This window comes from Cuculus canorus, chromosome 4 (assembly GCF_017976375.1).
Source record: "Cuculus canorus isolate bCucCan1 chromosome 4, bCucCan1.pri, whole genome shotgun sequence".
In the NCBI taxonomy this organism is placed as follows: Eukaryota; Metazoa; Chordata; class Aves; order Cuculiformes; family Cuculidae; genus Cuculus; species Cuculus canorus.
In genome coordinates this window covers 2,399,925-2,415,846 of record NC_071404.1, presented here as the reverse complement: position 1 = coordinate 2,415,846, position 15,922 = coordinate 2,399,925, and the positions used below count along the sequence as shown (strand labels likewise).

General features: G+C 46.4%; 1 protein-coding gene across 4 annotated transcripts in view; it reads right to left on the bottom strand.

Annotated features, from left to right (window-relative positions):
• Positions 1-15,922, bottom strand: part of ALMS1 (ALMS1 centrosome and basal body associated protein) — a 66,141-nt gene that overhangs the window by 32,364 nt on the left and 17,855 nt on the right. For all 4 annotated transcript variants that reach the window (XM_054064418.1, XM_054064415.1, XM_054064416.1 and 1 more), the window contains 4 exons: positions 12,401-12,518; positions 7,941-10,134; positions 4,239-4,398; positions 569-1,918 (listed from right to left, as the gene is read on the bottom strand). In XM_054064418.1, the coding sequence (XP_053920393.1) occupies positions 569-1,918; positions 4,239-4,398; positions 7,941-10,134; positions 12,401-12,518 (3,822 nt within the window). The remainder of the gene's footprint in view (positions 1-568; positions 1,919-4,238; positions 4,399-7,940; positions 10,135-12,400; positions 12,519-15,922) is intronic.

Here is a 15,922-nt window from a genome sequence, read left to right as displayed (position 1 = left end):
GAGCTTTCCAGTACCTGAAGGGGCTCCAGGAAAGTTGAGGAGGGACTTTTTCCAAGGGCCTGGATAGGATGAGGGCGAATGGCTTCAAATTGGAAGGGGGAAGATTCAGGTTAGACATTAAGAAGAAATTCTTTTGTGATGAGGGTGGTGACACACTGGCCCAGGTTGCCCAGAGAAGTTGTGGCTGCCCCATCCCAGGAGGTGTTCAAGGCCAGGTCTCGCGGGGCTTGGAGCAGCCTTATCCAGTGGGAGGTGCCCCTGCCCATGACAGAGTTGGAACTGGAAGGGTTTGAGGTCTCTTTGAACCCAAAATGTTCTATGATTCTCTGATATAAACACCTTCAAAATCAAGGGAGCAGACTCAAGTCGTCTTATTACCACAGTCCTTCATTTCAAAGTTGTTTCAAAGCATTCCCTTAAAACACACAGAATCTGAGAACAGTTCTGGCTGGAAGGGATCTTAAAGATCCTCAAGTTCCAACTAGATAATAAATACATGATAAATACCTCAATATGTGTTTGCCAGTCTAATACAACACTTGATAAAACACAACTGAGACTTTATTACCTCGTGCTTTCCTCTCCTCTTCATCTCCACTCTTCACAAATTGTGTGTCTTGTACCCCACCAGGCAATCCTTCTCTCAGAAGGTTTTTGACATGGGCAGCGACCGAATCACCACTGCTGCTGTCATCGCTGCCTCGCTTGCCTCCTGCCTCACTTCTGGTTGCGCTAACTTTGGACAAGATGCTCGGGAGACCTCCTGTGACATCAGTGCCACTGCTTAGAGGCTCTGAGGAAGAAGAATTCCCCAGAAGGGCTTTGACACGGGCAGCGAGTGTCTCTCCACTTCTGCTGTCATCTCCCTCTTGCGTGCCTCCTGCCCTGCTTCTAGTAGCATCACCTTTAGACAAGAAGCTCTGGGTGCCTCCTGGGACACTGGTGATACTGTTGAGATGCTTGGAAGCAGAAGGATTACCCATTTCTGAACTTCTTCCAGTGTTGACTTCAATACTTCCAGTGCTTTGTGCAAGACCCATCAACCCAGGCCGGTTTCTGTCTGTAGCTGCATTGCTACAGCCTTCTGGCTCCGACCTTCCTACAGATCTTCCTGTCCTAAACTCTCTGGTGGCTTCCTTCATCTTCTCTTCACTATGGCGTAAGCTGACATCGAGAGACTTTTCCCATCTTAAACTGCCCGAGTTATATTTCAGAGGCTTTACTTCCAACCCCTCTTCTTGCACGCTTTGGGCTGTAGCCTGATCCCATGACAGAAACTGAGGGATGCTGTCTTTCCCCAGCCTAGAATCTTCAGGGACACCTTCCATTCTCTTTGGCACTGGAGACAACTCACCAGTTTCTTCACAGGAGACAGTGGAACAGGCAGAATCGCACCACCTGCTGGTTGTACCCTCCGCCAAAAGCTTACATGTTTCTGGTTGGGTCTGGTGCTCTGCAGAAGAATCGCTTTCTTGACCTTTACTTCTCTTTTTAACTGCGCTGAAAGCTTGCGGACCTCTGTCACCTTCTATTTCATCTTTAACTCCAGCCAAAGAACCAGCAGGCCATCTCTGCAGGCTGCTATTCACAGCTTTGGACTCACTTAGAGATAGTAGATCCTGAAGGCTTTTTGACACGAGCATAGGACTTCTTCTGTCAGGGCAGTCAGGTGGAACGCTCTGCAGCCACCGGTTTGGTTTATCTGCCTTCTGTTGGGTGGAAAGCAAAGCAGTCCTTTCCAGTTGGTGGCACAGACTCGCCGGTGTCTCTCCAAAAGATCTGGAGAAGTAGGGGGAGAGCTCACGGGGAGACAGGACACCTGAGCCAACTTCTGAATTCATTGACACAGACATGCTAAGAGTGGAAGTGCCGGGGTTAAAACTTGTCTGGGTAATTTCAGCTGCTGAGAACAAGTCACCTGCAAAGAAACAGAAGATTCATGAAGTTCGGGCATCCAAAAACCAGCTGCATCAATAAAGACTCCTTTTTCTTGTACAAGAGTGCTTGTATGGGGGGTAAGAACTTAAATATTGGTTTTGGAATGAGATTTGGACTAGAACTCCCATGAGAATCGTGTCCTGAAATCTATTAGATCATTTTGGACAAAAACACAGAATCATTTGGTTGGAAAAGACTTTTGAGATCGAGTCCAACCGTACCGGCCCACTACTAAACCAGATCCCTGAGCACCTCGTCTACACTTTTAGATGCCTCCAGTCATGATGACTCCACCACCTCCCTGGGCAGCCTCTGCCAAGGCCTGAGAACCCTTTCAGTGAAGAAATTTTTCCTGATGTCCAATCTGAACATGCCCTGGAGCAACTGGAGGCCATTTCCTCTCATTCCATCACCTGTCACTTGACAGAAGAGACCAACACCCACCTCTCTACAACCTCCTTTCAATGCAGTTGTAAACAGTGATGAGGTCTCCCCTCGGCCTCCTTTTCTCCAGGCTAAACAACCCCAAGTCCCTCAGCCGCCTCTCATAACCCTTGTTCTCCAGCCCCTTCCTAGCTCCATTCCCTTCTCTGGACACGCTCCAGCCCCTCAATGTAATTCTTGGAGTGAGGGACCCAAATAAATATCAAAAGAAGTTACAGAACTTGACTTAAAGAATCATAGAATGGTTTGATTTGGAAAGCACCTTAAGGCCCATCCAGTTCCAACCCCATGCCATGACTGGGTACACCTCCCACTGGATCTGGCTGCCCAACGCCACATCCAGTCTGGCCTTGAACACCCCCCCAGGGACGGGACAGCCAGAACTCCCCCCGGGCAACCTGGGCCAGGGCCTCCCCATGTCAGAGTGAAGCATTTCTTCCTAATGTCTAATCTAAATCTTCCCCCTTCCAATTTAAAGCCATTCCCCCTCACTTCAGGCCCTTAGAAAAAGTTCTTCTCCATGTTTCCTGGAGCCTGTTTCAGTACTGGAAGCTGCTCTAATGTCTCCCTGAAGCCTTCTCTTCTCCAGGCTGAACAATCCCAACTCTCTCAGCCTGTCCTCACAGCAGAGGTGCTCCAGCCTTTGGATCATCTTTGTGGCCTTCTCTAGACCAAATCCTTAGACTAGATTTTATATATTCTGAGACAGATGTTACACTGGTTCTTGAATTTCCAAATGGAAACTTGGATTACAAAAGCATCCCTGTAAGAAACTGGAGGGCTGCAGCGCTAGGCGCCACTGAGGAACATCTTAACCCTACCTGAGGACACTCTGTTCTTGATATTGAAATGACTCAACATTTAAGGTGATACTGATTTTTTTTTTTCTGTTGAGAGGTGTGGATTTCTGAACTGATCCAGATCATTATAAAATGTGCCTGACACTGTCACAATGAATACAATAGGAAGTCTCAGAAAGAAAGAGAAACCAAGACATATTTCCTTCACAGAAAGAAAAACTCAGAACACAGTTTTGATCTTCATATATAAAACATTTCCTTCTGAAGAACTCCTGTGAAAAATGAAGAAAAAAAAAAGGATGAAATGTCCCTGCACTGGCTGGAAGATGCCCCATAGCTGTCAGCCCTTAGTGAGAAGGGACATTTTCAAAGGTTTTAATGCTTACTTTTCCAACATCAAATATCTCACATTGAAATGGCACAAGATCAACTCTTATTCTGGAGTCCTCAGCACAGGAAGAACATGGATCTGTTGGAGCAAGCGCAGAGGAGGCCACGAAGATGATGCAAGCGCTGGAGCACCTCTGCTATGAGACCAGGCTGAGAGAGTTGGGGTTGTTCAGCCTGGAGAAGAGAAGGCTCCAGCGACACGTTAGAGTGGTGTTCCAGTACATGAATAGACTGCAGGAAAGCTGGGGAAGGGCTCTTCATCAGGGAATACAGGGATAGGTCAAGGGGGAACTGTTTTAAACTGAAAGAGGGGAGATTGAGATGAGATCTTAGGAGGAAATATTTTCCTCTGAGAGTGGTGAGGCACTGGCCCAGGTTGCCCAGAGAAGTTGTGGCTGCCCCATCCCTAGAGGTGCTCAAGGCCAGGTTGGACGGGGCTTTGAGCAGCCTGGTCCAGTGGGAGGTGCCCCTGCAGGGAGACAGGAATTGGATGGGCTTTAAGGTCCCTTCCAACCCAAAACATTCTATGATTTCATGAAGAAAACTGAGCATCACATGAGAAGAAACATATTTGACATTAATACAGACCAAGAGCAACCTCACAGGTGAGTCTGAAGTTCCATGTTCCCTAGGGCTTGTACAGCACAAGGTGTGTCCTCCTCCTACCTTGTGGCGCTGCAGCAGCCCTCATCGATGTGTCAGTGAAGTCCTTCACCGTTCGAAGCTCTGAAGGGGAAAATTCCACTTCCCTGATTGGTCCTCGGGGTAGGAATGGTGTCAGTATGGTTCCAGGTGACTGATCAATGCCAAGGTTGCGCAGATACACCTGACAAAAGAAAAAAAATAAGTAGCACATATGGCACTCCTACATCATATCACTGGATTCTGAAGGTGCACACTTTTTCCATGTCACCTTCAAATGCAAAGAACTTCCTCTTGTCCCAAGTGACAGGGAACAGGACAAGGGGGAATGGCCTCAAGCTGTGCCAGGGGAGGTTCAGACTGGATATCAGGAAAAAAATTTTCACAGAAAGGGTCATGGGGCACTGGCAGAGGCTGCCCAGGGAGGGGGTGAAGTCACCGTCCCTGGAGGTATTCAAAAGACAGGTAGATGAGGTGCTCAAGGACATGGTTTAGTTGCAAGTAGGAATGCCTGGACTCGATGATCTAAGAGGTCTTTTCCAACCTGGTGATTCTATGATTCTATGAACTTGAGCCTCAACATGTTTTGGAGCAGTCGTGTGCGACTTGCACTAAGCTACCCAAACCACTAAAGCAGTCACATGAGACAACATCTCCAACTTATTCTACTGCTTGGACCATAAGTGACACCCTTCTTTCTAGCCTGTATGACCAGGTCAACTCACAGGCCACATGGAGCCCAGTAGAACTGACACATCCTGCAATCAGTTCCTCAGTTTACAATTGGCAGCAATGCTGAAATAAGTTGCAAGGTTCTGGTGGTGGTAGCTTGTGCTTGTGTTCACCAACAGGTCCTTCCTTGGTGCTTTCCTGACCCTTCATCACACAACAAAGATGGCAACTGGCATGATCTTAGGTCCCTTCCAACCTAAACCATTCCTTGATTCTATGATTAACAGCCATATATGACCTCCTCCCCTTTACCTTGTCAGTGACTTATGAGAACAGAGTTCCTCATGACTAGGGCTGAGGAACATGTCTAATTACAGTCACTAAAAATGGAGGTAAGAGACAACATTTACACCTCAGGATTTTTATTTAAAATCTCCTCCCTACAACAATTACATTTGTTTCAAAACATGTTTGCAGAGACAACTTGCAGCAGAGTGCTTCTAAAACACAGCTCCAAAGACCTAATGATTATAGAAGTCATCTTGTGTGAGGAACAGCCACTTACTCAGAAGATAATTACATGTTTATCATTAACATAAATCTGCATTACATTTTCTCTAGCACTCAACAGCCTCAGTGCCATTAACACGGCTGCCATAACCATAGAATCATGGAATGGTTTGGGTTGGAAGGGAACCATAGAATCATAGAATAGGTTGGGTTGGAAGGCACCTTAAAGATCATCTAGTTCCAAACCCCCTGCCATGGGCAGAGATGTCCCACTGGATCAGGCTGCCCAAGGCCTCATCCAGGGATGGGGCAGCCACAACCTCCCTAGACAAAACTTAAAGCCCATCCAGTTCCAGCCCCGTGCCACAGGCAGGGACACCTCCCACTGAACCAGGATCCAACCTGGCCTTGAACACCTCCAGGGATGGGGCAGCCACAACTTCCCTGGAAAACCTCTGCCGGTACCTCACAACCCTCATTGTGAAGAATTTCACTCAGGCCCTTGGAAAAAGTCCCTCCCACGCTTTCCTGGACTCCCTTTCAGTACTAGAAGCTGCTCTAAGGTCTCCCCAGAGCCTTCTCTTCTCCAGGCTGAACAACCCCAACTCTCTCAGCCTGTCCTCACAGCAGAGGTGCTCCAGCCCTCACATCATCTCCATGGCCTCCTCTGGACCCATTCCAACAGTTCCATCTCTTTCTTATGTTGGGGATTCCAGAACTGGACACAGGACTCCAGGTGGGGGTCTCATGAGCACAGAGCAAAGGGCAGAATCCCCACCCTCACCCTGCTGGCCACGCTGCTTTGGATGCAGCCCAGGACATGGCTGGCCTTCCAGGTTGCGAGCACACATTGCCAGCTCACGTTGAGCTTCTCATCCCCCAGCACCCCAAGTCCTTCTCCACCATCCTCAAATGGGGAAGGAAGGGAAGAAATTTCCATCAGCCACATAAGAAATAGGGTGGAAGGGTACGCAGAGGCTTCAAACAGCCTTTATGAACAACATACAAAGAATCAAGAACAGTTCCGGTGTCTAAGGCATAGAAGTGAACAAGTAAAATGAGTATTTATAAGAAAAAAAAAGGCAGTTTGATTTGTCAAGAAGCTCTGTGTTGGGTTTGCTATTATTGCAGATCCGTGGGTGGGTGAAGTTCAGCTCTCTCCTCTGCAGCCTCACATTTCCTTAGTCAGCAGTTGAGTCTCAACCTCATGTTTGGATAATTATAACCTGATCCTTAGAAAGAATCTGGAACCTCAGAACCAGCTCATGGATGCTTTGCTAGAAGAGCTGCAGCCACTATTTACAAGTCTTTATAAAAGAGATCGCACTTTTTCCTCACCAAAAAAATGCCTTGTGCTTGTGTCCTTTACATTCCACAACGATTAGCCATCAACCTCTTCCTCCTGCACTCTGTTCATAGAATCATGGAATGGTTTGGGTTGGAAGGGACATTAAAGCCCATCCAGTTCCAACCCCCTGCCATGGGCAGGGACACCTCCCACTGGATCAGGCTGCTCAACGCCCCACCCAACCTGGCCTTGAACACCTCCAGGGATGGGGCAGCCACAACTTCTTGGGCAACGTGGGCCAGGGCCTCACCACCCTCATCAGGAAGAATTTCCTCCTAATGTCTAGTCTAAATCTTCCACCTTCCAATTTAAAGCCGTTCCTCCGTGTCCTATCACTTCAGACCCTTGGAAAAAGTCTCTCTCCAGCTTTCCTGGAGCTCCTTCAGGTACTGGAAGATGCTCTAAGGTCTCCCCAGAGCCTTCTCTTCTCCAGGCTGAACAACCCCAACTCTCTCAGCCCAGCCTCAGAGCAGAGGTGCTCCAGCCCCTGGATCATCTTCATGGCCTCCTCTGGACCCATTCCAACAGTTCCATCTCCTTATGTTGACAATTCCAGAATTGGACACAGGATTCCAGGTGGAGTCTCACCAGAGCACAGTAGAGGTGAGAATCCCTTCCCTCGCCCTGCTGGCCACGTTGCTTTGGATGAAGCCCAGGACACAGTTGGTTTCTAGGCTGCAAGCACACATCACACACGATAGTACAATGTTACCACTGTACAATCACCCACACCTGGAAGGAAACCAAACCTTTCCTATATCCAACCCTTTCCTCACCCACGTTAAATACTACCTATAAGTTATGTCTTCCACCTCTGTATTTAAGATAATGCCGTGTATGGAAATCATCAGTAGCACAGACCACTGTAAAACCTCTCAATTTAGCCCACAGATGACTCTGGTAGGGTCTGCATCACTAAAAGAACCAGGATAACATTATAACTGGAGTTTAAAAATAGAATGACTTACAAAGGGTCCTTTAAGATCTTTTTAGGCTTAGATAAAACACATATTTGCTCATATTTCAATGGCGTGCCAGGTTCCTGACGTGACTGGATGTCAGAAACTAGGCATGCTAAGTGCGTTTGTTATTCCTGCGATACCTTTTGCCCTTCTGTCCTCCTCACTCCTTGACAGCTGCGTGGCCTCTCATCTCTCCACAATCAAAAGGTAAAGAAGGGTTACAAACAAACTTACCGGGATCCTTTCTTCAATATTAAGCTCTTCTTTCACTGGACTTTCCAAAGAAGCTGTTTTGATGGGGATGAAGTTCTCCTCTTTCTCGCTGGTGGAAAAGTGCCTGGAATCCACCGAGGAGTGCCCTGCTGAGCCCGGTTCCCCCTGGCTGCTCTCCCCAAGACTAAAAGGCAGATTCAAACTGTCTGGTGAGACATCATCAAATTTGTCCATGCCAACACAGCCAGGAGGAGCATTTAGGTTGCGAGACTGATTTTCAAGGGCACCCCAATTCTCCTGGTCATCATTTGGAGAGTTGCCATCCTCTTCAAGCAGCTGAACAACTCCACCTGAAACAAACACATTTCGGTCTGATCTTCGTCCTGTACTTTCAGCATCTCCACCACTAGGTCCATGAATGATGTCAGCTGTAAACTTCTGTATTGTGGAGGCTCCTGAAATACTTTCAGACACTCCTAAAACGTCCCTTTTTTCTCCTATAGGCTGCATGGCCTCTGCTGAGTTTGCTGGCAGGACAGCTTCAGGCAAGGACATGTTCCTACTGGACACATTCACTGCATTGTCAGACTGAGATCTGGTAAGAGGCTGGATAAGCGGTGAGTCTTGTTTAGGAAAACACAAGCTCCCCAGTGAACCTGTTCCTGTCATTCTATGGGTAACAGCAACAGAATCTTTGGGTTCTCTACCGCTTTCTCGTATGGGCAAACTATTGCTTGAAGAACAAGCAATGGCACTGTAGGCTTTCCTTCTAGGAGAAACTCCACTTGGGTCACAGGAAGCCAACGCATCAGACATCTCCAGCTGGCTCATGTTCCAAGCTCGTACCTTCTCCATGAAACTAAGTGATGGGAGAGACTGAATTCTTCCAGTGTGGGGATATTTCGACTTTAAAGCCTCAAAATGTTTCTTGTTTTCCTTCTGAGCGCGTTGGAGTGACGGTTGCTTCTCAGATACAGGAGTGCTGGCAGATGAGTTCCCTGAAGTTCCTTCCTTTAAGCATGAAGGAGAGGTGTGAAGATCTGATTTGATCACAAGGACACTAAGTTCTTCCACCTTAGCGTTTTTCTTTAGAAATATCCCTGGAGTGGACTGATAGTTGGGCTGAGCAAGATGTCCAGAGAATGAGCCATCACCTACAAGATTAAATGAAGGGGAAATGCCTGTAACTTTATGTCCCCTCTCTATGGAAAAATCTGAATTAGTTAATTCACCCCTGCTTGCTCCGGGTTCTGCTTCCACCGGAGCATTCTCACTGCAGGAAGGAGCTTCCATGCCAGTCACAACCAGTTGTTTAGGTGTGGTGCTTGTCACAGGAGACAGAAACTCCTCTTTCTCTAGTCTCACTGGAGGAGACAGTTGTTTCTGCTGGGGATCTAGGAAAGCTCCTGGGAGTCCTTCAGGAATAGACACCAACTTCAAGCTTTCAGAGCCATTTAAATCCACTCCATGTTCGCTTGACATTCCTTCACCTGTTTCAAAAGGCTTTGCAGAAAAAACACCTCCAGCATCTGAATTTTTACAATGGTCTTTCCTCAAGTCATCAGATAAATTGTTCGACAAATGAAGCTCAAGAGCCTTCTCGTCTTTCTCCAGCTTCTCCAGCTGCCTTGTGCACCTTTCTACCTCGCTCTCAGTCATTTTTACCTTTTCCTTTGGCACCTCTCTTTCACTTTTTGCCAAATACTTAGTCAGTGCCGTTTTACAAGAGGAGTTCTCAGAAGATGAGAACTCATCATGCTTCAGTAATCCTTTTTCTTTCTCAGAAAGCTCAAAATCAGTAGCTGGTACATGACTGTCACAGGAGAAATGTTCATCCTTTACAGAAGGACTCCACATCTGCTTTGCAAGAAGAGATTCCCTTGGGTTTAGACTCTTTGCCTTGGTCAGCATCACCTGGGAAGGAGAGTTTGCTAAATTGTCACCTGTTTGGGGAATCGATACCTTTTCATCAGTATCATCTTCACAGTCTTCATCTTTGTTAACAAAGAGTTGTGCAGAAAGAGATGTTTCCTGAGACAAACCACCACCACAACTGGCATCACAAGGGCCCACGTGTCCGCAGGGGAGAGGATGCTGGGACAAAGTAAAGCAGTCACTGGGTGCACCGGAGGGAGATTCTGCGCCTGACACAGCTTCATGAATGAGAGATGGCTTCGAACGCTCCTCAGACACACCAGAAATATCGGGGATTCCTCTACAGGAGGGAAAAAGAGGAAGTGAATTTCTAGTCAAGTTTCTTATTTCAATAGCCATGTTCTCTGCTTCGATAGAAGCAAAAGTAGAACTTCACTCAAAGAAATTACTGGGGCTTTGCAACACGCCCAGAAATACAGCCCCTAACCAGGCCAAAATGTAAAGAAAGTCCAAAAGCAATATCAAAAAAGCCTACTGCCTCTAAAATAAAGGTTTGAAAACAATATTAGTCTACTCAGTGTGTCAATATTTTTCAGTCAATTAAGATTCATGGAATAGTTTCAGTTGGAAAGGACCTCAAAGTCCATCCAGTCCCAACCCCCCTGCAATGGGCAGGGACACCTCCCACTGGATCAGGCTGCTCCAAGCCTCTACCAACCTGGCCCGGAACACCTCCAGGGATGGGGCAAACAACTTCCCTGGGAAACGTGGGCCAGGGCCTCACCACTCTCATTGTGAGGAATTTCTTCCTAATGTCTACTCCAAAACTTCCCCCTTCCAATTTAAAGTCATTCCATCTCATCCTCTCACTCCAGGCCCTTGAAAAAGCCCCAACCTCCCCAGCATTCCTGGAACTCTTTTCAATACTGGAAGCTGCTCTAAGGTCTCCCCAGAGCCTTCTCTTCTGCAGGCTGAATAACCCAAACTCTCTCAGCCTGGGAACACAGCAGATCACAGAATCATAGAATGTTTTGAGTTGGAAGGGACCTTAAGGCCCAATCATTTCCAACTCCCTGCCAGGTGCAGTTACACCTCCTACTGGATCAGGTTGCCCAAAGCCCTTTCCAAGCTGGCCTTGAACACCTCCAGGGATGAAGCAGCTATTTAGGATCAAAGTATCTTCTACTAATAGGATGTCTATTAGATAAAGTATAGGAGTTGCTTACACACATACTTAAACTTGCATGTGATTTATATCTATACACACACACATATAAATATCACCCACTTCACTCTTTATATCAATTATTTCTTCAAAGGATATAAAATAAACCAGGTCTCAGATGAACACAACAGATTCCTTCCAGTACCTGAAAAGGGCTACAGGAAAGCTGGGACTGCTCATAAAGGCTTGTAGGGATAGGAGGAGGGGCGATAGGCATAAACTGGAGAGGGGTACGTTTAGACTAGATATAAAGAGGAATTTCTTCATCAGAAGAGTGGTGAGGCACTGGAACAGGTTGATCCAGTACGAGCTTGGAACTAGATGACCTTTAAGGTCCCTTCCAACCCAAGCTATTCTATGATTCCATAAACTTCTAATATTTTTATTGTGGATTTTGAATAAGAGTGATTTTATACAAAAATAATCAACCTGCAATTACTATTACTTTATGCAAGTAGAATCCTGGCTCTCGTGAAACCATGTTTCAACTATGAAAGTGGTGAGGCCCTGGTCCAGGTTGCCCAGGGAAGATGTGGCTGCCCCATCCCTGGAAGTGTTCAAGGCCAGGTTGGATGGGGCTTGGGGCAACCTGATCCAGTGGGTTGAAACTAGGTGGGCTTTAAAGTCCCTTCCAACCCAAACTATTCTATGATAAGTTCTGCTCCATAAAGTGAAGTCAGAGCATATCCCATCAGGACACTGATCTGTCTCCTGCCACATAGCAAACGAAGTACAAAGCTGCCTAAATATGAACAACACTGTAAATACCTATGTCCATAAGCACACTTTGTTTCCTCATTTTAAGAAAGGGCAGAGGATTTCTGACCTTCTTTGCACAAAAGGAATCACTTGTCACACCTTGAAATGAAGGCTTGGGCAAAATCTTTTACTGGAACAGCTGTCTCTTTATGTATTTAGCCTTTATGTTTTTATATCTGGTTTACATTATGCACATCACTCCAGTAAATACAAATCAGAATACTATTAGGTTTTTAAATGTATGCATTTACTACTGTAAATCCAAGCTGTATCTGATCTTTGTACTCAACTCATTAAGTTTATTTTAGACTCTAAGAAAGCCAAAAAGAGGTCGCAGGGGGCGGAGAACCTCATTTTCACAGTTTCTTCAGGTACGTTAAGGATGGTAGTTCAGAAGAGGCTTGTTCTGGTTTCCAGTGTTCAAACTCTTTGAAGGCAAAATAAGATGAGGAGAATTCTCCTAGTACCTTCTCTCTATACAAAACAAAGACTAAACCATACCTTTGTCTTATTTCTGAGGCCATAAAAGTGCAATTATTTAGGTATCAAATGTAGGACAATCCATGGCCACTCAAGAAAAAAGGCCTGCATTCTCTCATGACACCAGACAATTTTATCTTACCTTAAGGGAATAAAATCCATTTCTGATGGCTGGAGAAGCATCTCATCTGAAAATCTCTGGCCTCGTGTTGAATACATCAAGAGTGGAAGACAGGGGGGGAATTGAGTGTTCTGAATGTCTGTTAAAAATAACAACCCGTTAACAAAAGCTTGCCAGGCAATCCCTCTTTAATTGCCCTGCCAGCTAATACAGACTTCAACCCCAAAACCATGCCAGCAGCAGTGAAAGTGATGTAATGGCATCACTTAAATCCACGGCCAAAGCACATTCCCACATGTATTAAATTCATCTTATCACATATCAAATTCAGGTTTCTTCTCGTCAATCAAAATGCTACTGACACTGACATCCCTAACTTAGAATCACAGGATGGGTTGGGTTGGAGGGGACCTCAAAGCCCATCCAGTTCTAATCCCCTGTCACGGGCAGGGTCACCTCCCACTGGATCAGGCTGCTCTAAGCCCCATCCAGCCTGGCCTTGAACACCTCCAGGGATGGGGCAGCCACAGCGTCTCTGGGCAACCTGGGCCAGGGCCTCGCCACTCTCATCACAAAGAATTTCTTCCAAACGTCCAATCTGTCTTCCCCGTTCCAATTTAAAACCATTCCCCCTTGTCCTGTCACTCCAGGCCCTTGGAAAAAGTGCCTCCTCAGCTTTCCTGGAGCTCGTTTCAGTACTGGAAGCTGCTCTAAGGTCTCTGGGGAGCCTTCTCTTCTCCAGGCTGAACAACCCCAACAACCCCAACTCTCTCAGCCCAGCCTGAGAGCAGAGGTGCTCCAGCTCCCTCATTATCTCCGTGGCCTCCTTTGGACCTGTAAACTGTATCCAATAAGATTCTGATTCTATGAAGTGGAAAGGACTACATAAATGCTTGGTGCATGCATAAAAAAGAAAACCATGTTCAATACTTTGATAAGTAAGCGCTTTTTTAAAGCAAAGCTATTTCTCTTCAAGAGCATGACTTTCAGAGCCAGAATTCACATTCATTTAATTTAGGTTCATTAGTTTTCAACCATTTCAGACCAGCTACGCTCCATGTCACTAACAGAAGCGTAATCACATCAGATTAGATGACTATTACAATAAATCAGGTTTACATTACATCAGCTTCACCCCAAGGCTGCCTTCAACCGCTGTTACATCACCTGCTAAGTGGTACCCAACCACAAAAAGACCTTTTGGATTCATTCTTAATCTAATACTTCCAATTAAGATTTTGTTAATTACTTTAGAACACTATGTAGCGAGAGAATAATTACATGGATCAAAATAATTCTATACCACACAGCAAAGCGGGCTCCAAATTTGGATGCTCTTGACTCCCACTCCGTCAGCAGATAGAAAAATAATAATACGATTGTGATACAGTCTCAAAGATTCCCCTCTATCCCAGCAGCTGCTCGACCACATGGCCAGCCGAATGTCTCCTAGAGGAAGCCAAATTTATACTTGAGCATCTGCAGTGCAGATGGCACAAACACACCACAGCAACTGAAGTGGGGAGTCTTGTTTTTCCAGCACCCAGTATCTCTTTAAAACTAAACTGGCCCCATTTGCTTATTAGATAAAAGCATTGACCTCTCCACTGCACTTTCATCTTAACTATTTGCAGAATGAAACGTGAATGAAGAGTAAAAAAAGCCACCTGCTCTTCTGGAAGTTTAGAGAAAAGGAAATTATATGCATCTTCAAAAAAGAAGGCATGAAAAGCTCCTCCTGAGCAACCTAACAAGAAGAGACATTGGAAAGGGACTCCAACGCACACTGCGCAAAGCCAGATGTTAACAATCATGGGATCATTTGGTTGAAAAAGACCTTTGAGATCGAGTCCAACCGTTCCTGTCCACTACTAAAGCAGATCCCCGAGCACCTCACCTACCCAGCTTTTAAACCCTTCCAGGGAGGGGGATTCCACCACCTCCCTGGGCAGCCTCTGCCAGGGCCTGAAAACCCTTTCCATGAAGAAATTTTTCCTTATGTTCAATCTGAACCTGCCCTGGTGCAACTTGAGGTCCTTTTCACTACCAGTCTTTACCTCACTAAATAAACCGCAAAACTGTGCCCTCAGACCAGGCTCCACTTCAGGCAGCCTCGCTCCCCTGGCTCCTCCAAGGAACATTCTGGCTTTGCTGTGCAGCAGAAATCTGCCTTGGGCTGACAACTCTGCCTTCCCCATAGGTTTCCAGTCAGAGGAACCATGGTGGGGATCACTGCTTGAAGCAGACGATGACTGACAAGACCAGGGTAGAAGACTGAGGAAAGGGAATAGAAGGAAGAGAGAGGAAAGAGGATAGTCAAGGTTCACTGCAGCCACATCCTGGGTGGAAACCTCTTCCAGCTTGTCCCCTGCAAAAGGGATCTGTAAAACCACCCATGTGGAGTTCAACACGTGACAGTTAACCAGGGCTCCAAAACTGAGGGGTAACAATCACTCCTGGAAGTCTGGTGAAGTTGTTTAGCACAGTAACTTGGATGGCAAAAGAAGCAGAAATGCAATCAAGGGAAATCATGGAATTATTTGGGTTGAAATGGAACTTAAAGGTCATCCAGTTCCAACCCCTCTGACATGGGCAGGGACACCTCCCACTGGATCAGGCTGCTCAAAGCCCCATCCAACCCGGCCTTGAACACTTCCAGGGTGGGACAGCCACAACTTCTCTGGGCAACCTGGGCCAGGGCCTCCCCACCCTCTTCACGAAGAATTTCTCCCCAATGTCTAATCTAACTCTTCCCTTCCAATTTAAAGCCATTCCCCTTCGTCCTATCACTCCAGGCCCTTGGAAATAGTCTCTCCCCAGCTTTCCTGGAGCCCCTTCAGGTACTAGAAGCTGCTCTAAGGCCTTCCCAGAGCCTGCTCTTCTCCAGGCTGAACAAACCCAACTCTCCCAGCTTGACCTCTTAGCAGAGGTGCTCCAGCCCTCGCATCACCTTTGTGCCCTCCTCTTGATCCATTCCAACAGTTCCATCTCCTTACGTTAGGGATTCCAGAACTAGACAAAGGACTTCAGGTGGGGTCTCACAGAATCCCCTCCCTCGACCTTCTTACACATCCAAGACTTCCTGACATATTCAAAATATAACTCCAGACATGTCACTCTTTCTACCTCCAATGGCTTTTCTGAACTTTTTCTAATCTTACGGCACACGAACTCCAATGCTTCCAGCAACTTTTATTTTCTTCGGGATGCAGAAAGATCATCACTCTCATATCCTGGAGGCTTACAATGATTTAGAGGCTCATTGTGCTCAGACATAACCCAAGGTTTGCAGGCAGAGAAGCAGGTGCTCAATGTTTAAAGCAGCAAGTGACGTCAGTACAACACTCTTTAAGCATCTTGTGTCAAAACAGTCATTCTTCCCGCTGTCGCTCTGAAGGTCAAAAGCTTCCTCACAGTTGAATTCACTGCAGAAGCAAAGCTGGGGCTGCTACTTTATCTTACAGCCTGCTGACAATTCTGAATGCCAGAGTCAAACTGCCATTTGCGGAAGATAGAAAAGGAAGGCAAAACAAAAACAAACCT